This window comes from Rhinolophus sinicus, chromosome 5, assembly GCF_057876585.1.
Source record: "Rhinolophus sinicus isolate RSI-liver-muscle chromosome 5, RSI-T2T, whole genome shotgun sequence".
Taxonomy (NCBI): domain Eukaryota; kingdom Metazoa; phylum Chordata; class Mammalia; order Chiroptera; family Rhinolophidae; genus Rhinolophus; species Rhinolophus sinicus.
The window spans coordinates 108,018,327-108,039,507 of record NC_142505.1 but is presented as its reverse complement, the minus strand read 5'-3'; the positions used below and the strand labels follow the sequence as shown (position 1 = coordinate 108,039,507).

The 21,181-nt window shown below is 42.5% G+C and overlaps 1 protein-coding gene across 5 annotated transcripts in view; it reads left to right on the top strand.

Moving 5' to 3' along the window:
• Window positions 1–614: 614 nt before the first annotated feature.
• The window catches only part of LOC109437305 (radial spoke head 10 homolog B), a 34,621-nt gene continuing 14,054 nt past the window's right edge, over window positions 615–21,181 (top strand). For 2 of the 5 annotated variants that reach the window (XM_019716462.3, XM_019716465.3), the window contains exons 1-11: window positions 615–1,636; window positions 2,823–3,168; window positions 6,403–6,478; window positions 7,630–7,698; window positions 9,233–9,406; window positions 10,988–11,073; window positions 11,744–11,864; window positions 15,194–15,370; window positions 16,344–16,503; window positions 16,743–16,864; window positions 20,205–20,394. In XM_019716462.3, coding sequence (XP_019572021.3) covers window positions 2,915–3,168; window positions 6,403–6,478; window positions 7,630–7,698; window positions 9,233–9,406; window positions 10,988–11,073; window positions 11,744–11,864; window positions 15,194–15,370; window positions 16,344–16,503; window positions 16,743–16,864; window positions 20,205–20,394 — 1,429 coding nt within the window. In that variant the 5' untranslated portion in view covers window positions 615–1,636; window positions 2,823–2,914. Of the gene's footprint in view, window positions 1,637–2,822; window positions 3,169–6,402; window positions 6,479–7,629; window positions 7,699–9,169; window positions 9,407–10,987; window positions 11,074–11,743; window positions 11,865–15,193; window positions 15,371–16,343; window positions 16,504–16,742; window positions 16,865–20,204; window positions 20,395–21,181 lie in introns of those variants that run through there. The other 3 variants (XM_088798778.1, XM_088798780.1, XM_088798779.1) reach the window with 3 other exon arrangements.

Here is a 21,181-nt window from a genome sequence, read left to right as displayed (position 1 = left end):
CCCAGAGCCATTTAGAAGTAGTCTTTAGAACCTTCTTGAACCAGAGGGAGCATTGCTTGCAGTGTTTCTTGTTCTGCATTTGAGAGAGAGTGTGTGTATGTGTATGTGTATGTGTATAGAGGCAAGAGCAGATTTTATAAAAATTGGAAGAGCACTTTGGAAGTTACTCGGGCCGCTGCTCTGGCCCAGCATATTTTAGGCTGCAACTCTAAGTCCATAATGATGGTTAAATTCATAATGTTTCATTTCATAAATTTAAAATTTGGTTCTTGGTGTTCGTGGTTCTCAACCCTGATACACATTAAATGTAAAGAAAAGGAATAATCTAGAAAACCCAACGGGGATTCTCTGCCTGGCTGGAAGGAAACGACCAGTGTGCTGGGGTCACAATTTTAAACATTCCCTGGGGCAGCCAGGGCGGCAAGGCGCCGTTGCAGGAAGGGGAAATAAAAGGTTCGGATTCGTCTGTAACTGTAATGCTGTGACGTGGTTTCCTTGGTGTGTGAACTGCGAGATAGTCTAGTTACTGGCTCTGAGTGGTGCTGGAGGTAGAAGAATCCCTGTGTGTTTTATCAAATAGTTTCTCATGGAATCTCGTCCCATTTGAATGCTGCCGAAAATGCCAGTGAATATGCCCTCTGGAGTCTGAGTGTTGGGTGGTACAGTGGCAGGGTAGGCCACCTCCGTCCGGGGAGAGAGGGCCTCCATTCACGCACTTGGAATTCCTTAGCTGTAACATGACAGTCAAGTAATTATTACCATTTCTTGTGTCAAGCACTATGCTAGTGGGCTGTCTGCAGGGCCTCATTGAATATTTGCAAGAACTCTGCAAATGGGGGTTTCTGGTAGGTCCCCCAACAATGGCTGTCACCTAATCCCAGAACCCTTGAAAATGTGACCTAAACAGCCAAGGGACTCTGCAGATGTGACTAAGGGGAGGGCCATGAAATGGGGAGAGTACCCTGGATTGGCGGGGAGGGCCCAGTCTATCCTGTGACGTCTTAAACCTGGGGAACCTCCCCCAGCTGGACCAGAAACGGCAATGTTACTGGTTTCCAAGGTTGGAGGAGGCCGCCTTTAGAAGCTGGAAAAAGCAAGGGAATAGATTCTCCCCAGGAGCTGCCAGAAGGAACCGGCCCTATTGGTCTCCTAACTTACAGAACCCTAGGATGACAGCTTTATGTTGTTGCTTTAAGCCACTTTGGGGTAGTTTGTTTACAGAGGCGATGGAAAACTGACTGAACTAATCATTCTTGTGTTACGGTGAAGATAACGGCTGAGAGGCCACGTGGCAAACAGCAGAGCTGGGGAAACCCAGATCCGGTGCATCCAGCCCCACATTTCCACCTGACCCTCCGAACCAAGGGCCGAGAGCCCGCTGGCAGCCCTTTTAAGGGAGGGGCGGGGCCCGCGGTTGCCTGGAGACCGAGCGGGTCAGGACGCCCTGGGCCCGCAACACCTCTTTTGGTCCTGGCTTTGGACCTGGCGGAGCCCACCCGGTGTCCAGAGCCAGCTACGCACCACGTGTGAGGTCCCAGAGCCCCAGGCCGGTTGTCCTGCGTGAGCTGCGACGGACGGGAGGAACAAGGCCCGTCCTTCCTCTGCCAAGCAGACGAGCCTCCTAGGACCTGAGCAGGTGCATGGCGGGCGAGCAGGGCCTTAGGGAGGGGCAGAAAGTACGGGGACCCCCAGGCTCAGAATGCACACCCATTTTGTGCTGCCTCAGGACAGAATAAACAGTCACGAGAATACGGTGTCAAGCCAGGGAGGACAGAAAACTCACAAAAACTAATAGGAAACAGGCCATGAGAAACGAAATTTGCCCTACTTGTAGTTCCGATTTCACTGATGCTGGACCAGAAAAGCCAGCGCCAGCTGGAGTTTAGACGAGAGCAGCTTGCTCCTCCCACAGACAGTAGTGGGCGGGGCGGGAGTGGTGGCGTTTTGAAGGAAGAGAGAAGCAGGACCGTGCTGGTGAGGGCAAAGCCTAGAGGAGGGGTTCAGCTGGCGGGTGGGGTGTCCAGAGGATGCCATCCAGGCAGAGGAGGGCGTGCGGCGCCCTCTGCACCCTCCGGGCATGTGAACTGGGAGCTTGCCTTACACTCCAGGACGCATCTGAGCGTCTTGCTTGACGGGCTGGAACGCTTTCAGTGGGGCCAGGTTTAGAGGGCCATGGAAGCTGTGGCTTTGGGGCCCTGGCCCTTGGCTCTGCCCTTGGACAAATGATTGGCACAGTTTCCTGTCTGGCACTCGGTTAATGGTAGTGCTCACCTAGGGAGTAGGCAGCCAGTGATTTCAAGTTCAAAAACAGGAAAGTGACATCAAATGATCACTCCATTATTATGTGCTGTATTCCGCACATTAGAAATGTTTTGTGCATCAATTTATTTAATTCTTATAAGGAAACAAGGTACTGTTATTCCTATTTGATACTGGAACTTGCTCAAGAGCACACAGGTCAAGGGCAGTGAGGGGCCTGGGTCCAGCTCTGGGCACTTGGCCCTGCTGCCATATTAGGAGTCAGGCTTTTAAAGTAGGAACTGCCGGCTGGTAAGACCTTACGGGGTAAGGAGCCATTTTTCACGGACAGGATTGTCCTTCTTACCAGAACACTATTTGAAAAGAAATGGTAGATGGTGTTTCCAATTTAAAAATTTTAGGAACAACCAATGCAATATTGAGACTATTATTTTTATAAACTGGTGATACTTGTTACTTGTAATTTTTCAGGCTTTAGGAGAAAGATAATGGCATTGGGTTGCAAAGCTCAACTTTACAAGTGAAACCCTCAAGTATTTAGAGACATAACTTTTATTTTTCAGACAAAACTCATCAGTGCCTTGAAACAAGCAGATCTCAAGCAAAGGAATCATTTGATACATGTATAAAGTAAACTATAGGTCTTCTAAAGGCAATGGGAAAAGAAAAGAAAAAAGACAGAAAAGGGGATAAGCCTGTCCGCTCTCCCACATCTCTCTCTGATTATCCAGAGCTTCCCAAACAAGATGGCAATACTGCTAGACAAGAAATGTCCGCAAGCACTGTCCCACCATTGGAAATGCTGCTCAATGAACTGGGGTCCAAAAGGGAGTCCAGAGATGATAAACTGCAGAACGAAGATGCCACTCAGTATGAAGAGCCCATTCTGACCAAACTCATCGTCGAAAGGTGACCTTAATGGGCTGCGTCGTCCATGCTCCCTTTTCCACCATTTTTATGCTCTGTTCTCTCTCTCCCTCTCTCCTTCTCCCCTCCCCTCATTTCTCTCTCTCTCTCTGTCTGCAATTTCTTATTGTAGCTTCAGCTACCATCTTCCTAGATGACTGTAAAAAGAAAACAAACCAAACCAAAAAAAAACATGTCTTTAGCACTGTTCTCTGTCCTAGAATTTTAGGTTCAAATGTTTAACTCCCTGCTGGACGTCATCCACTGGACTCAAAACTCTCTGTGTCCAAATGCAAAAACTGCAGGACTTGAAACAAGATGAACTGGATTTGAGTCTTAGCTCTATGACATCAACCCTATCACTGCCCTTTTCTTAACTGTGGAAAACAAATGAGATTGCACACCTCAGAATGTTCCTGGAATGTTGCTATTTCTCTCCCAGACATTGGCTTCTCCGTGGGTCCCTGTTCCCATACGCACATCACCCTTTTCTTGCATATCCGGGCTTGAGATTGTAGAACTGTCCTCCCTGCTTCCCTGTGCCTTTCGTATTTCTTTCCTCTATGTTTCTCATTAGTCCTTTATGCATAGACTCTTCATTTCCTCTTGACTGGGCCACTGGATTCGCTTCCTAAAGATTTTCCTGCTGCTTGTCTCTCTTGCCTCCCGTGTAGATTTACCTTCCTAAGACATGGCTCTGTTTACATCACTTCCTGTATTAGTTATCTGTCTGTGTAACAAATCATCCTAAAGCATGACAATTTAAACAATAAATATTATGTCAGATAGTTTATGGGGGGCAGGAGTCTGGGAGAAGCTTAGCTGGATGGTGTTGGGTTCGGAACTCATGAGATGCAGTCAAGATGTCAACCAGGGCTAAATGCCATTATCTGAAGGCTTGACCGGGCTGGACACTCTGCTTTCAGAGCTGCTTACTGGCATGGCTATTGGCAGGAGGACTCGTCTCAGTTCCTTGTCACATGGACTCTCCCCAGAGAGCTGCTTGACTGTCTTCATGACATAGCAGCTGGCTTCCCCAGAGCGTGATTCCAGAGAGAGCAAGGGCGGAAGCCACATTGTCTTTTATGACCTAGTTTGGACATCACCCCCTGTCATTTCTGCAGTGTCCCTGTGCTCGCACAGGTCAGCCCTATTCAGTGTGGGAGGGGACTCACGAGGGCGTGAATGAGTGGAGGTGAGACTCATTGGGAGCTGTTTGGGGGCTGGTACCACCCTCCTCTTAAAAACTCTTAGTTTCTTTCCATTGTCTACAGAATAAAACACTTCAGCCTGCCTCTCCTCTCCCAAACACAAGAGCCCACGTAGATTTCTCCCCACAATCCCATTTATTTTTATTTTTGCTTACAAAGATTGCCCTACTTGGAATGTTTGGCCCTCGTTTCAGAATGACTAAATCCCATCCACTCTTCAAGGTCCAACCTTTTCCATTAATTCTTCCCAATAGGAAGTAACTTTCCTCAAAACTTCTCAGACGTATCACTTTCTATTATGTATTACGTACTATATACCTGGTACATATTACTTTCTATTACATACATTTATATTACATACAAATTACTGTAATTTGTTTATAGCTCTCCACTTCTCTGCCAGGCTGAAAATTCCTTCATAGTGGAGATACACCCGGAATACCAAACACTGGACCTCAGGCCCAGTAAGGTCTCTGTTAAGATTTATAGTTTGAATGATATCAGTGGCCATTTATTAGTGAGCTCCTGTGTGCCAGCTCTGGGGCAAGCGCTATAGAAGGATATTAAAAAGTATGCAGTCTGGTCTATATTTATGTTTCATGACTGTCTTCATTAACTAGAACCTTGAAAACAATATTGAATAATTGGTAAAAGAAATCATCTGTTCATGTTCCTGATTTTAATGAAATTGATTTCAGTATTTCACTCTTAAAAATCATGTAAGTTATTGTTTTTTCATAGGCTGTTATGCTTGCTTAAGTGGTTCCCTCATAATATTACTTAGAATTTTTAAAGAAATGACTTTTTATCAAATACCTGAATTTTTATCACATACTTTTCTGGCGTCTTGACATAAGCATTTTTTTTCTTCTTTGGTTTGCTGATCTAATGAATTATGTTTGTGGATTTTGTAATGTTTAATCTCCCTTAGATTCTTGGAATAAGCTCAGTTTGGTCATGGCTGTCACAGGTTCATTTGTTTTCCCCCTCACTTACCTCAGAGCCTAGGGATAAGCTAGGTGACAAATCACATATCATCCACTGGGCTCTGAACTAAAAGTCTGGGCACTGTTCTTGATTCTTCCTTCCCTGAAAGCCAGCACGTCAGCAAGCATGTTGGCTGTGTGTCCAGAATACTATCTTCATTTAAAAAAATTATTGTGGTAAAATAGACGTAACATAAAATTTTACTATTTTAACCATTTTAAGTGTACAGTTCAGAGGCATTAAGTACACTCACCATTTGGACAACCATCACCACCATCCACTCCAGCACTCTTTCATCACCCAGAAGAGAAACTGCCCAGAATATGCCATAACCTCCCATGTCTCTCCCCTGCCACTGCTCCCTCCCGGCAGTTAGTTCTCCCCACATCTGCTCTCCACACAGTGGCCAGAGTGATCTTTTTGCGAACTAACTCTGACCATGTCATGATTCCTCCTAGAGCTTTGGGTTTTAGTGCAGCCTTTATCACAGCCCACCACGCCCAGCCCTCCGCCTCTTCTCTCTTCCTCCTGACCCCCTCCAGCTGTGCTGCTCTCCTCTGTGTTTGCTGAACTTGAAGTGTCAGGCTCTTTCCTGCCTCAGGGCCTTTGCACTTGCTGTTCCCTCTTCCTGAGATCCTCTTCCCAGGGTTCTTCTCGTAGGTTTTTGTTTCAAGTCCTTCGGGTCTCAGTACAACTCTCATGTCGTCAGCGAGGCCTCCACCCTGACCATCTGTGCACAGTAGCCTCCTCCCGTGGTCGTTTCTTCCACAAGAATTGGACACAATCTGGAATGAGCTTGTTTCCTGTTCTCAGTCTGTTTTTCCTTAGTGAACTGTAAGCTCCTGGGGCAGGAACTTTCCAGTCTTGTTCACAGCTCTAGCCCTCGTACTAGAAGGGGGCGGTCATAGAGTGGCCCTTGGGGAATGTTGAGTGAATGGGTGTGAGATGTACTTCTTCACTCATGTTAATCCTGTATTTTAACCTGCTGTCCCTTGGGTTTACTCGCACCATTCATTACCTTGAACTTTATTCCCTGCAGTTATGAAGGGGAAAAAGTCCGTGGACTATATGAGGGAGATGGCTTTGCAGTCTTCCAAGGAGGTTGTACCTACCGCGTGAGTTACACATTTGGGGCAATGGACGGGGAGGAAGGAGTGGGGTGACAGTTGTAGATTTGTGTCTCCTTAATGCTGATGTGATTTTGAACCCTGATTATATATTTTAAAGTAGAAACGTGGCTTGGTACAACTGAAGTCGTCATTTTAGATTTTGTTTCTTTTCCCAATTTGTATTCATTGTTCAAACAGCGTTAAGGTCCCTACAGTAAATAATGAAGAGTGAAGTCCCAGTATCATCATCCTTTTCCATAAATGTTTTCAGTTTGCTATGTTCCTTTTATTCCTTGAACGGATGTATCAAGGCCACATTCATTTTGTACGTAACAACTTGAATCTTGTCACTTAGGAATCCTTCCTTCTCTGTATTGCTATATGGTTTCATAACTTAAATTTTTTTATTGTGGTAAAATATTCATAACATAAAACTTATCATTTTAACCATTTGTACGTGTAAAGGTCAGTGGCATTAAGTACACTGACCATGTTGTGCAACGACCACCGCTGTCCATTTCCAGAACGTTTACCTCATCCTGCAAAAATTCTGTACCCATTAAACACCAGCTCTCCATAATAATTTTAAACGTTGCATAGTATTCTCATTAATATTCATAATTATGCCACAGTTGTTGGGTACTTTTGGGGTGTTTTCATTTTTTGCTTTTATTAATAATGCCTTCACTTTTTGCCTTTATTATTAATAATGCAATGAAGGCATTCCTACAGATGACCAAAGCAGTATGTGATTCTTACAGGGGAGCAAATGTTTGTGGTTGAGGCCATTGGTGTAAGTTTTAGTGCCCCATTTTCCCTCCTTCATGTCCATCTTCCTGTGACATAAAAACTCTTCAAAAACACGGACACAGATGGAATTTGCAGCCCATGTTTAACGCCTGCACGAGATGGCCTGGTGTAAGTTTTAGGGAACTGAATTTTTCCGGACTGCTCCTCAGACCCTTTTTAGAACAGGGTGGACGCCAGTGTGGTGCCAGCTTGAAGGAAGGCTCTGGTGCCGCAGCTGAATGTGTGACAAGCTTATTCACACAGATGAAAGGGGGGCTGAGGACCGAGACCAGGGGTGGCAAGGAGTTTTACACGCTGTCTTATGAAATCAAGCCCTGGCCCTAACGGTTTGTTGTTCTGTTTTGAAGGGTATGTTTTCAGAAGGACTCATGCATGGACCAGGGACTTATATTTGGGCCGATGGATTGAAATATGAGGTAAAGCATATAATATGTTATAGTTACCGTAATTATGAGACTTCATGGTCAGGTTCCCACGACTAGACATCTTACTTTATGAAAGTAATTAAGCGCATGGGTTTAAAAACTCCACAGAACCAAAGAATATAGGTGAAAAGTAGCTCGTTACTGCCCTGTGTGCTTTGGTGACCAGTGTCATTTTTATGTTCTAGAGGATCCAAGAACATACACATGCATGTACTTGGCCTCTCTTTCGTCTTTACAAAGAAATAGTTTACTATACACTCTCTTCTGTACCTTCATTTTGTAGAGATCAGACCCTATTCATTCCCCCAGACCTACCCTTTTTACTGGCTGCTCATATTCCATTGTGTGCATCTCACTTAACCCACCTTGCTGGGTTGAGGGGAATATGTATTTTTAAATTGATTACTAGGACCAAATTGCCCTGCAAGAGAGTGCACTGGCTTCAGCTCCTACCCACAGTGTGTGAGGGGGGCCTGAGCCGCTGTCCTAGAAATCCCAGCTGCAGAGCTGCTGATTGTGATGGTGTCTATAAACTGTGTAAAACAAATGCCAGGTGACGGAAACAGGCAGGTTTGGGCCACGTGGGCAGCTAATGGGAGCGGGACAGAGTGGGCAAGGCAAGGACGACCTTCACCGTCATGGAGGGGAGAGGCCCAGGGGACCCTGAGGATTGGGTCCCAGCAGTAGTTTGGGACCAGACTTTCTCGGCGAACTCCCTTCCCCCACAGCCCTGCCTCCCAGCCTGCGGCCTTTGGGTCATTGTCTCTGGGAGCTCTCAGGCAGGGGTCATTCTTGCACAGACCACTCACCCCAGCCCGGTCAAGAGGGTTTATGGGCAGGATTCAGGCTCTCAGAGCATCTTCAGGGAGGTGAGTCGGCCTCAGCAGCTCTGGCCAGTGGTCAGGCCACACTGAACTGTCCTCTTTTCTCTGCTGACCGGCTGCCTCCAGCGAGTTCACTGGTGGAAGAGAACGTGATTCTCTGAGGGGTGGTGCGCGGTAGGGACTCCGTGCCGCCCACTCATCCCAGGCTTGAACAGGATTCTCTGGAACGCACCTCCTGGGCAGGCGGCTGACTGACGTGTCTGCAGGATATTTTGATGAGCCACAGGCAGAAAGATGGGTTTCTACCAGTGATCACTAAGCCTGGCTAAGCATCAGAATCCCCTGGGGGAACCCAGGGACCCAGTGAATCAGCCTCCTTGGAGATGGGTTCCAAGAATCTAAACTCCCCAAGGCCCGGAGGGAAGGCACCACTGCCCCATGTCAGCTGCTTGCTGCTCGGAGCTCAGTGTGCGCATGGCCTTGCAGATATTGTTTTCTGCCTGGGCTTCTACCCAGGGGAGGGGTCAGGTGCGAGAGGCCAGGACATGTGGAGAAGGGAGGAGGAGGGTGGATATTCAGCTGTTTCCGTGGGAGGAGAGACAGGAACGGTATCGCAGTCAAGGATGCGTCTCCCACAGCCCACAGGCCTGGGGATCGTGCCATTGCCTTCTTTCTGTCACTCCTACGGCCATTTTGCCTAGGGAGACTTTGTGAAGAACGTCCCCATGAACCATGGCATGTACACGTGGCCGGATGGCAGCACCTACGAAGGAGAAGTGGTAAACGGCATGAGGACCGGGTTTGGTATGTTCAAGTGCAGCACGCAGCCCGTGTCCTACATTGGCCACTGGTGCCACGGCAAGAGACACGGCAAGGTGGGTGAGGCAGCCACGTGACGGCCACCTGTGAATAGAATGTATAAACATGGAGGGCGGGAAGGGGGCTATTAGGGTATATTCACTTTTTGTTCACAGAGTGAAACTCACACCACGTCAAATTAACCATTTTAGAGGAAATGATTCAGGGGCATTTAGTAAATTCACAATGTTGTGCAAACACCACGTCCAACATTTTATCACTCCCAGATGAACCCCATACCCGCTAGGTGGTTACTCCCCAACCTCTTCTCCCAGCCCCAGTCCCATCAATCTGCCTTCTGTCTCTGAGATTACCTATTCTGGACATTTCATATGAATAGACTCTTGCAATATGCGACCTTTTGTGTATGGATGGCTTCTTTCACTTTCATCCATGTTGTGAGTACTTCATTCCTTTTTGTGGCTGAGTAATATTCCACTGTATGTACAGACCACGCTTTGTTTATCCATTGCTGGACATTTGCGTTGTTGCCATCTTTTGGCTCCTATGAATAGTGCTGCTGTGAATATGTCACAAGGATTCATTGGAGTACTGCAGTTCTTTGGGCACATACTTAGGAATGGAGTCATTAGGTCACCAGGTACCTAATGATTCCACTTTAGGTTAACTTTTTGAGGAACTGCCAGACTGTTTTCCACGGTGGCTGCACCATTTTACATTCTCACCAGCAATGTAGGTTATGTCTATTCCCTTTTAAGCAAGGTTGCTGTTTTTGGTGCTATTGTTTAGTTTTTGTATGGGATGATAAAATACTGTAGGAATGATTTTAGAAAATATGATAAGGAAAGAATAATTCAACCATTGTAATCATCACTTTTCTCAGATTGAAATTATTTATTGTGTTCTGTTTTTGTTTGTTTTCTTTAGCTCATAGATCAGTTTAGACATATTGGAGGGGTAGGGGATGGTGACTTCTAGATGGAGGGACCTGGATGGCAGCAAGAAGGAACAAGTTAGCTTGATAATGAGGAAGAAGATAGAAACATACAGAGAGAGAGACAGAGAGAGAGAGACCAGTGAATAAACAATCTGAGGCCGTTCGGTGTAGATCCAAATACCTTGTACAGTGACTAGTCCCTTAGAGGAGTCATCAAAGAAAGGCCTGCTGTGATCACTTGTTCTTGGATGTAGTAAAGAAAGATGTCAAAATGGATGAAACAGAAATGGTGTTGGTACATAAATGAGAGTGACCTTCAGTTATATGGAAGGTGCCACTATTCACTTTAGGTGACAACAAAGCAGGATTGCTTTAGGTATTTATTTAATAGTTATGAATATAATGATTATACTGAATGTAATGGGTTAGGGTTAGTCATTCCATGCCCTCATGTAGTTATAAGTACTTTGTTATTAAGGAGCAGTTGATTTATGGCCTGGCCTCATTCCCTGGTGGGTCTTCTACCATGTTCTGACTGCAGACAGAATGTGATGTGATATGATACACAGATGTGATGTCTTGCCTGTGTGACATTGGCTTCTGCATAGTTTAGACTCCTTAAGTTTATATGTATCTTTATCTTGAAAAAAGCATTTGTTTTATGAGGCTTGAGTTTTTTAAATGACATTATTTGTTTTAGGGCTCCATTTATTACAATCAAGAGGGTACCTCTTGGTACGAGGGAGACTGGGTTCACAACATCAAAAACGGCTGGGGGGTAAGATGGTAAGTATCACTGCTCCTCGTTTGGGGTGTGGGCGAGAAGTGTTTGTGGTCCCGAATGGTGTTCACTTAGGCTATTTAAAGCAAAGATGCAGAAATCACAGAGAAAACATTTTCTATATAAACATGGTGGAATATTTAAATTTAACCCCAGTATGATCTCCATGGTGATGAAAACATTCTATAGAAAATATAGAAAAGCACCATATTAAATGATGTCCAATCATGCTGTTTTACTTTCTTATACGTAGAAACTGCCTTTCTTTGTTTCCCATCTTAATTATGGCTCTCTGTGATTAGTTTTACATTTTCTGAAGAATAGTGACACAATTGCTTGATTTTAGACTGAGCTGATAGAGTCAGATATTTTAAAGACTAAAATATTTGGGGGCAAAATACTAACTAATTATAGTATTACAGGGAATTATTTTAAAAAGATTTTAAATCCCTGGTCTTACTCACTTTATCACCTTATTAAATGGTCAGGAAGTTTAATCAAGTGATTTATTCTACCCCCTAAGATGATTATTTTTACCGACCACATGCCCATCCATTGAGCAGGAGATTTGGATTTCTTCAAAGGTGTTTAGAGGTAACATTTAAAAGAAAGTCTTAAATGTGAATGTTGTATATGAGATAACTGACTGTTTTTATTTATTTATTTTTGTCCTAGTTACAAATCTGGAAATATATACGAAGGTCAGTGGGAAAACAATATGCGCCATGGGGAAGGCAGGATGAGATGGCTGACAACTAATGAGGAGTACACTGGTCAATGGCAGAAGGGCATCCAGGTACCACGCTAGCGGTGTTAGCAGAATCCACCCTGAGGGGGACCCTCTGCTGATCCACAGCCATATATTATTTGGTGTGGCATTGTATGGTAACCTGAAATTCAAGCTCTGCTAAATTTAGAAACTCAAATTATGATTAACTGGTCTAAACCAGGCTTTTTTAGTGTTGTTTTATTATTCAGTTTTCTCTAAAGGTCCTCCCCACAGGCTAGGTTCTGCCATTGGCGAATCCATAATGCATAGACTGAGACTGTTATTTACACGTTGTACTTCCTGCACAGAAAAGAAAAGCTTTATATGGTTAATTTTATGTGGTTTGCAGAGCTAGGATTTTCAGGTGATAGTTTGTGTATATTAATCCGGTAACCAGGGACCCTGCTAAACTCACATCATAGTTGTACTCACTTTTTTGTAGATTCTTTGGGAATTTTTATGTAGATAATCATATTATCTGTAAATAGTCAACTATATATCTTTCTTTCTAATCTGTGTGCCATTTTTTTCCCTCTTGCCTATTGCTCTAAGACCTCCAGTGTGATATTGAACAGGAGTGGAAAGAGCGGACATCCTTGCATCATTCCTGATCTTGGTGGGAAAGAATTCAGTCTTTTATCAAATGTGATATTAGCTGTAGGTTTTTCATAGAAGCCCTTTATGGGGTTGAAGAGGCTCTCTTTAAGTTTTAATTTGCTTACAGTTTTTATCATGAATGGATGTTGAATTCTGTCCAATGCTTTTTCTGCTTCCAGTCAGATCATGTGGTTTTTCTAGTCTGTTGATATGTTGAATTGCATTGATTGATTTTTCAAATGTTGAACCAACCTTGTATTCCTGGGATAAACCCAACTTGGCCATGATAGTATCCTTTTTTATATCTTACTGAATTCAATTTCCTAGTACTTTGTTGAGAATTTTTGTGTCTATGTTCATGAGGAATATTGATCTATAATATTCTTTCCTTATAATATCTTTGCAGCTTTTAGGGTAATGATGGTCTCATAAAATGAGTTGGGAAGTGTTCTCTTTTCTTCAATTTTCTGGAAGAGTTTGTAGAATTGGTATTGTCTCTTCCTCATCAGGTTAGTTGAATATGCCAGTGGAGCCTTCTGGGCCTAGAGTTGTCTTTCTGGGGAGATTAACTCTAAATTAACTATAGAATGTATTTCTTTAGTAAATAATGTGCTATTCTGGTTATCTATTTCCTCTTGAGTAAACTTTGGAAGTTTGTGTCACTGAAGGACTTGTCCATTTTATAGAAATTGGTATAAGGTTGTTCATAATATTCACTTATTATTTTGACATATGTAGGATCTATAGGGATGTCCCCCGTCTTCTGATATTAGTAATTTGTGTTTTCTCTTTTTTCTTCATTAGTCTTGCCAGAAGTATATCAATTTCATTAAAATTCTCAAATTTTAATTTAAGCCAGTTTTAGTTTTACTTTCTCTGATGTTTTTCAGTTTTCACTTTAATTGATATCTGCTCTTTGTTATTACTTTCCTTTTGCATGCTTTGGGTTTAATTTAGTCTTCTTTTCCTAGAGTTGTAAGATGGAATCTTTACCGAGTTGAGACATTTCTTCTTTTCTAATATAAGCATTTAATACTACAGATTTTCCTTTAAGCATTGCTTTATCTATATCCAACTAATTTTGATATATTATGTTTCAATTTTTGTTTAGTTCAAAGTGTTTTCTAATTTCCTCATGACTTCCTCTTTGGCCTATAAATTGTGTTGAAATATGTTGTTTAATTTCCAAATACTTTGGGATTTTTCCAGATATCTTTCTATTATTGTTTTTATTTTTTCCTTTGGTTTAATTCTGCTGTGGTCAAAGAACACACTTTGTATGGCTGCATTTATTTTAAATATGCTGAGGTGTATTTTATGTCCCAGAATATAGTCTGTCTTAGTGAATGTTACATGTATTTCTGCTTTTGTTGAGTGGAATGTTCCATAGGTATCAGATCAAACTGGTTGTTCAGATCTTCTGTATCATCACTCATTTTCTGTCCAATTTTTCTAACCCATTTCTAAGAGAAAAGTGTTGAAGTGTCTGAGTATAAATGTAGATTTGTCTGTTTCTCCTTTCAGATCTTTCACTTTTGCTGCATATATTTTGAGGCTGTGTTGTTAGGTGCATACATGTTTAGGATTGTTATATCTTCTTGGTGAGTTGACCCTTTTATCATTATATTATGTCCTTCTTTAACCCTGGTAATTTTTATTCCTCTGGAGTCTACTTTTTTCTGATGTGAATATAGCTTTTTTCTTTTTAATTGTAAAATACACATAACGACATTTATCATCTTAACCATTTTTCAGTGTACAGTTCAGGGTAGAGTACATTCACACTGTTGTGCAGCCATTACCACTATCCATCCACAGCACTTTTTCATCTTGCAAAACTGAAACTCTGTACCTATTAAACACTAACTCCCCAGCCCCCTCCTCCAACCCCCAGTGACCAACATTCAGCTTTCTGTCTCTGAGTTTGACTAATCAAGGTATCTCATAGAAATGGAATCATATAATGTTTGTCCTTTTGTGACTGGCTTATTTCACTTAGCATAATGTCTTCAAGGTTCATCCTTCTTATAGCATGTGTCAGAATTCCCCTCCATTTTAAGGTTGAATTATATTCCATTGTATGTTTATACCATGTTTTGTTTATTAATTCGTCAGTGGACACTTGGGTTGCTTCCACCTTTTGGCTATTGTGAATAATGCGTCTATGAACATGGGTGTGCAAATATTTGTTCAATTCCCTGCTTTCAATTATTTTTCTGACTACCCAGAAGTTACAGAATGGTATACATAGAATCATCAGGTTGTTGAAAAAGTTGTGTGTGGGTTTATATGTACACATTATATGTTGATTTAGTATGTATGATTGTATGTATCTGGGGAAAATACACATAAATCCTGAAACCCAAGTAGTGGTTACTCTGGAAAGTGGGATTGAGGAGGGGGGTATTTTTATCAATCTGTATGTTAAAAATAAATTTTGAAATAATAATTAAAATTATTAGTATCAAGCTAGGCACTTTATATGCATTATCTTCAGCCTTTACACCCAACCTGCAAAGTAGGTGTTACTTCCATTTTACAGATGAAATCCAGAGGGCTTAAATAACTTGCCTTAAGTCAGAAGGCTAGTTAGTAAGTAGCTGAGCTGAGACTGAACCCAATTCTGTGCGACCCCAAAATCCATGTTCTTTGCCCCTTCCAATGAATCATTGTATTTAATCTATTCCTAATTATAAATAGATTCGGGTAAAAAGAGGAAATATTTTGAGCATTTCTCATGAAAATTTCCTTTCTTTAAGAATGGCTTTGGAACACACACATGGTTTCTAAAGAGAATCCCCAACTCCCAGTATCCTTTGAGAAATGAATACATAGGAGACTTTGTAAATGGATATCGTCATGGCCATGGAAAGTTTTACTATGCCAGTGGAGCCGTATACGAGGGAGAATGGGTTTCCAATAAAAAACATGGCATGGTGAGTACAGACCTGTGAAGGTTACATTTTAAAGGTTATGTCAAGCACAGGAAACACAGTAAAAGGCTTGCCATTTTCTATTTAGTAAAGTGCATTATCCATTTTGCATAGGATAACTTAGTATTTTTTAAAGATGATTACATGAATTTTAAAATAATTACCAAAATATCAACTCCCTGTATATTTAGAGGTTATTTAGTTTGTGTTGTGTGTGAGTGAGTGAGTGTGTGTGTGTGTGTGTGTGTGTGTGTGTGTGTCTGTGTTGGGGACGTTTTGGTTTCAAGTAACAGAAAATTAGCTTAATCTTCAATAAAAGATAAAGACTAATGTAGGTTTCATGGTGGGTTTGATTCAGCAGCTCAGGGCTGTCAGGGTTTCTCCTCCATCTATCCCTGATGCCGCCTGCCATGTCAGCTTCACCCTTACGCCACCCCTCCCTTGTGATTGCAATATGGCTGCTGTGGTTCCAGACTTCACAGCCACATACCACACTGAGTAGGAGAGAAGGAACTCTTTTGCGAGACGCTTTCCACAAATGTCTTGAGTTTCACTGAGCTGAATTGGGTCATTTGTCCATCTCTGAATCAGACTGACTGTTGGCCCAGGTTTGACAAATACCAAGAGAGTCCCTGTTCTGTGATGGGCATTCTGCTGGTCACTCACAGTTTAATCAGACACATCCTGTGACCTAGGGGTGCTTAAAGTTGGGGAGAGGTTGTGGGGCAAAGATGAGAGGAGAGGAGAGGAGGAGAAGGGAAGGAGAATCAGGAGAATCAGGAGGAAGAGGAGGAGGACAAAGGATTTGCACAGTGACATGAGACTCTAGGAACCTGACTATGTGTGGACTAAGCGCATATCTTAAAAACAAGCCAGCAAAAATCTCCAAACCCTTGAAAAAGATACTGATGTACATTTACCAATGGTTTTCTAAGAACACTTCTCCTAAACTGCCACGGTTACTTTCTACCTGCAGGGCCGATTAACTTTCAAGAACGGGCGTGTCTATGATGGCCTGTTTTCCCATGACCACATAGCGGAGTTTCCCAGCCTGGAAGGTGAATTGGTAAATTACCCAGACCTACCCTCAGAATGTGCCGTCAGGAGCCAGTACCAAGGATCTTCCACCAGTGCTGGTAGGGTGTTCACCTGTCAGGTGAAAGGGCGTTAGTCCGTATTATCCATGGTAATACAGACTAACTTACCAAATATACCTGATACGCAGAAAACAGAAGTTTCCCCTGAGCAACTGCTTTCTTAGTAGGTTTTTTCTGGAATACTCTTGTATCACATTTCTGTGAGAAATGATTTTGGCATGACATTGATTTAACGTTGCTGTTCACAATTGTCTCCTGTATTTGCCTTCATTTGCTAGAAGTTATAAGAAAGCTTGATGGCAGTGAAAGTAAGTCAGTGTTAGGATCGAGCATTGAGCTGGATCTACATTTGCTGCTGAGTATGTATCCTGAGAAAGACCAACCAGAGGAAAAGAGGCAGGTAAAAAAAAAAAAAAAAGAAAAAGACCTTTGTATTGTGATAAATTTATGTCGTAGGCATAAATATTCATCAGAGTCTCCACAGTCCTGGGAAAATAGTTGATTATTGCTGTCATGTACTAAGTGTCTTTTATAGCCTGATGGGTGCTTTGCAGGTATCATCCTGTTTAATTTCAAGCTCTGTGAGGAAACGGAAGCCCAACAGAGGGCTTCAGTGAACTCCCCAGAACCTCAGAGCCCAAAGGCTCGAGTCACCCTTCCACCCAGATTGGTCAGCAAGCTCAGGCTGCTGCCCCCTTGCTCTGCAGAACTTTCATTCTGCTGTGCATTATTATGGGCTGCCAGGATTCAAGGAACTTCAAACCCTTACAAATCATTAGACTCTAGCAATCCTCAGAGTGAAAAAATGATGTGATTAGTGGCTGGCAAGTCAGAGGCAGCACGTTACACACACTCCAGTATCTTGGCCCTGCTTTGCCTGGGGTTTGGGATGGTTCTGTGAAACTACCACGTTGGGACATCGTCACGAGTGTTAGTCCCTCAAAAGTGCAAGGCATCGTGGCCCCTTTTCCCTTCCTCACCCCTGCCTTCTCGGGCCCCCAGGTCTTTGGGCCTCAGCAGTGATTCCTCCTTCATCCCTCTCCCTCCCCTTCTCTGTCTCCTGGTCAACACTGTGTCACTCACTGCAAGAGTCTTGTTAAACATAGGAACCTTTATTACTTTCTCTAGTTACAAAAGTCACACATGATTCTTGTAGAAAATGTAAAAAATACAGTAAGAAAAAGTAAAAGAGAACCTCTACCCAGACAAAATATGGTGACCATTTTTCTAGTTTTTTTTTTTTTCTGTGCACACCTATCTAGAAATGGGTCATTCTGTTCATATAATCTATTTTCGTGTAGTATTTAATGATAGCTATTCAGTGCCATTACGTAGTCTCCACCAATATAATTTTCAGATGAATATATGAACATATACATTGATTTGACATAAAAGGGATCACATTGTTTTATATTATTTAGATGTGTATGTACAGGCATATATATTTTTGTTTCACATGTATGTCATCCATTTCCACTTTGGAGTTCTATGTCAAAACATGGGTCTTTTAAAAATTATATATTATAAAATACATCTTGACTGTTTTTAATTACCAAAGTAGCACATGCTCTTACAAAAATTCAATCACAGAAATATGTGACATAGAAAGTGAAAGAATTCTACAATTCCACACTTTAAGAATATCTTTGTTTAATGACCAGATAATATTTCATAATGTGGACATGTTATAATTTGGCAAGTCATGTATATTTTTTTTACTTTTTGAGATGATTTTAAGACTTACAGGAGAGTTGCAAAAATAGTACCCTTTCCATATTCCTTTTACCTACGTTCTCCTATTGTTAACATCTTATATCACCATCAAATCCAAGAAATTAACCTTGCTACAACACTAAAACTATAGACTTTGTTTGGATTTCCCCAGTTTTCTCCTGCCCTTTTTCTGTTCCAGGATCCCACCCCGGGTTCCTCACTGCATTTGGTCCTCACCTGTCTCTAATCTCCTTCAGTCTGTGACAGCTCCTCCATCTTTCATCGTCTTTCATGACCTTGAGACTTTTGAAGAGTACTGGTCAGTTATTCTGAAGAATGTCCCTCAACTTGGGTTTATCTGATGTTTTCTCGTGTATATATATTTTTATTATCTGTGATTGGAATCATTTTGTCAAAACGTGGGTGTCTTTTCTTGAGCAGGGTTCTGGAACATTCTAGTTCCAGACGGAACAAGCTGAAGCCTTCTGGTTATACCCTTTCTCATCCAAATGGCTGCCTTTGCTGTCAGTTCCATATCTAGTCTGGTTAATCAGGGCTTTTTAGGATCTGATGTCAACCCCTCTTTCCGACCTGATAATATTACCACGTGATAATAATGGCTAGATGTGCAGGGAGAGCCCTTGGCTCTGGGCACGGTTTCAAATGCCTTTACGTCCCTGAATCCTCCCAGCAGCCCACAGGGTGGGAACTGTGGTTGTCCCACTTTGCACAGGAGGGAGCTGGGGCACAGGGAGGTGACAGCCTTGCTCCAGGTCATGCGGCCCTCCTGGCATTCTTGGATCACCCCGCCTTGTCCACCACCCCGCCCCAGCCTCCATTTTGGGGGCCTGCTCTCCATGAGGCCCTACTCATGTTTCCTTTCTCAGTTCAAGGGTAGCGTCCTCCAGGAAGCTTTTCCTTCACTCCGTCTCTCCTTCCTCCGTGACTGCTCTACCTTCCTGACTTGTGTGTATGTCTTGTGTTCTTTGCTAGATTTTAAGTCTCATGAAGACAGTTTTGTGTCCTTCTCTAGAACAATGCTTTAGACAGGGTAGACCATACATGTTTATCCAATTGACTTGAATTTTAAAAAGCAGAAGTTGCTGCTAAGAGTGACAGATGCCTGTTGCAGCTGCCCTGGTGGGACTTTTCTTTCTCCATGGTGACCCCAAATCCTCTTCCTCAATTTTCTGTTTCATTTGGGAGGGTGAGGCATGGGGTAAGAGTAAGTGATTTTGGAGAACGGGACACTTACAGGCTGTAGGGCTGCATGTGTGGGGAATTTGGGGCAGCATAAGGCCACTGAGGACCTGGGAAAAATAACAGAAGGTGAATGGGGACAGAGGGAAATCAGTAAAGCTATCAAGGGGGATATTACTGATTTCAGACTTTCAGCCTAAGTGTGATGTGAGTGGTATGTTTTTGTATGTGTCATTCAGCAGGTCAGGGAGTTCCTTTCTATCCCTAATTTGCTGAGTTTATCATGAATGGTGTTTTGTCGAATGCATCAATTGATAGGATTATGTCGTGTTTCTTTTTTAGTTATCAATAATGATGAATTACACTGATTGATTTTCCAAATGTAATCTCAGGATAAACCCTGCTTGGTCTTGACATGTTTATATGTGTGTGTGTGTATATACATACATACACACACATATATACATATATATGTATATATATATATATATATATATATATATATATATATACTGCTAGATTCAATTTGCTAATATTTTGTTGATGATTTTTATATTTGTGTTCACAAGAGATATTAATCTGTAAACAAGAGAATTTTATTGCTGCCATTCAGATAGGAAAACTATCACATAGTAAGAGAGTAATTTCATTGTCCAGATAACAGCATTTTTTTACTGTTACCAGAAATTTCATTTTATCGACCTGGGGATGGGTGGGGAGAATAACATTACTTCGCACGTTATCTCATTTAATTTAGAAAACAGGTGTTTCTTTTGTTTTTGTTCTTATTGGGTAAGATTAAGATATGTGTGTTTTTCTCCTTCCAGGCAGAGTATGCTGTCTTAAGGAACCTTACCGAGTTAAGGAGAATCTACAGCTTTTACAGCAGCCTGGGATGTGATCAGACCCTGGATAACACCTTTCTGATGACGAAGCTCCACTTCTGGAGGTTTCTGAAGGACTGCAGATTTCATCACCATAAGATAGCCCTTGCTGATATGGACAGGATATTAAGTGGTGAGTATTTCTGGTCCTCCACACCTTTTGGTTCACACAGTAGTGTAACATCATGTCACCATGAAACCAGCTAGGAAATGTCGAGTGAGTGAAGGCAGAGGCTGGGAGAGGTGTTCCAGAAGTCAACATGTGGGCTTCTTCTCAGGGTGCCTAAACGTCCTTAAAGAGGCCAGCAGGAGCCAGCAAAGCCCCCCCCCCCCCCCCCCCCCGCCCCATGCTCATCAGTGAACTTGCCCTGGAACATGGCTGTTTCCGTTTGCTTGCTGTTATCTGTGCTGGCGCCTGCCCTCCAACACCAGAACTGAGTGGTTGTGACAGACAGTTTCCAGCCCTGAAAGCCTCCAATAGTTCCCACCTGGCCCTTTGCAGGGAAATTTGCCTATCCCGATCTATAGTAAAGACACGTGAAATTGTCCGGTCAGAAGTAGAAATGATCGGGGGAGGCCTTGGAATAGACTAGAATAGGCTTCAGGCAGTCTTGGGCTTGGGCTTGATTTCAAATTAGAAAACTCATGCAATAAATGTAACAACTTTGAAGGTTTTACTCCTTTCAGCTGAATTCTGGGAGGCAGGACTCACGTTATCTACTTGAGAAATAAAATATTAGAATGAATTCCTATTTACTTCAAATTTAAGTGTTTGAAACAGACTTAGAATCAGCAGCATTAATCAAACTGTGGCTCTGACCACTCTGAAAAACAATGGGACATGGGATCTTGAAAGTGTCTTGTAAAGTGTCTTGAAGTGGTACTTAATTTTCAGGTGGATACATACGTATTGTTCAGAG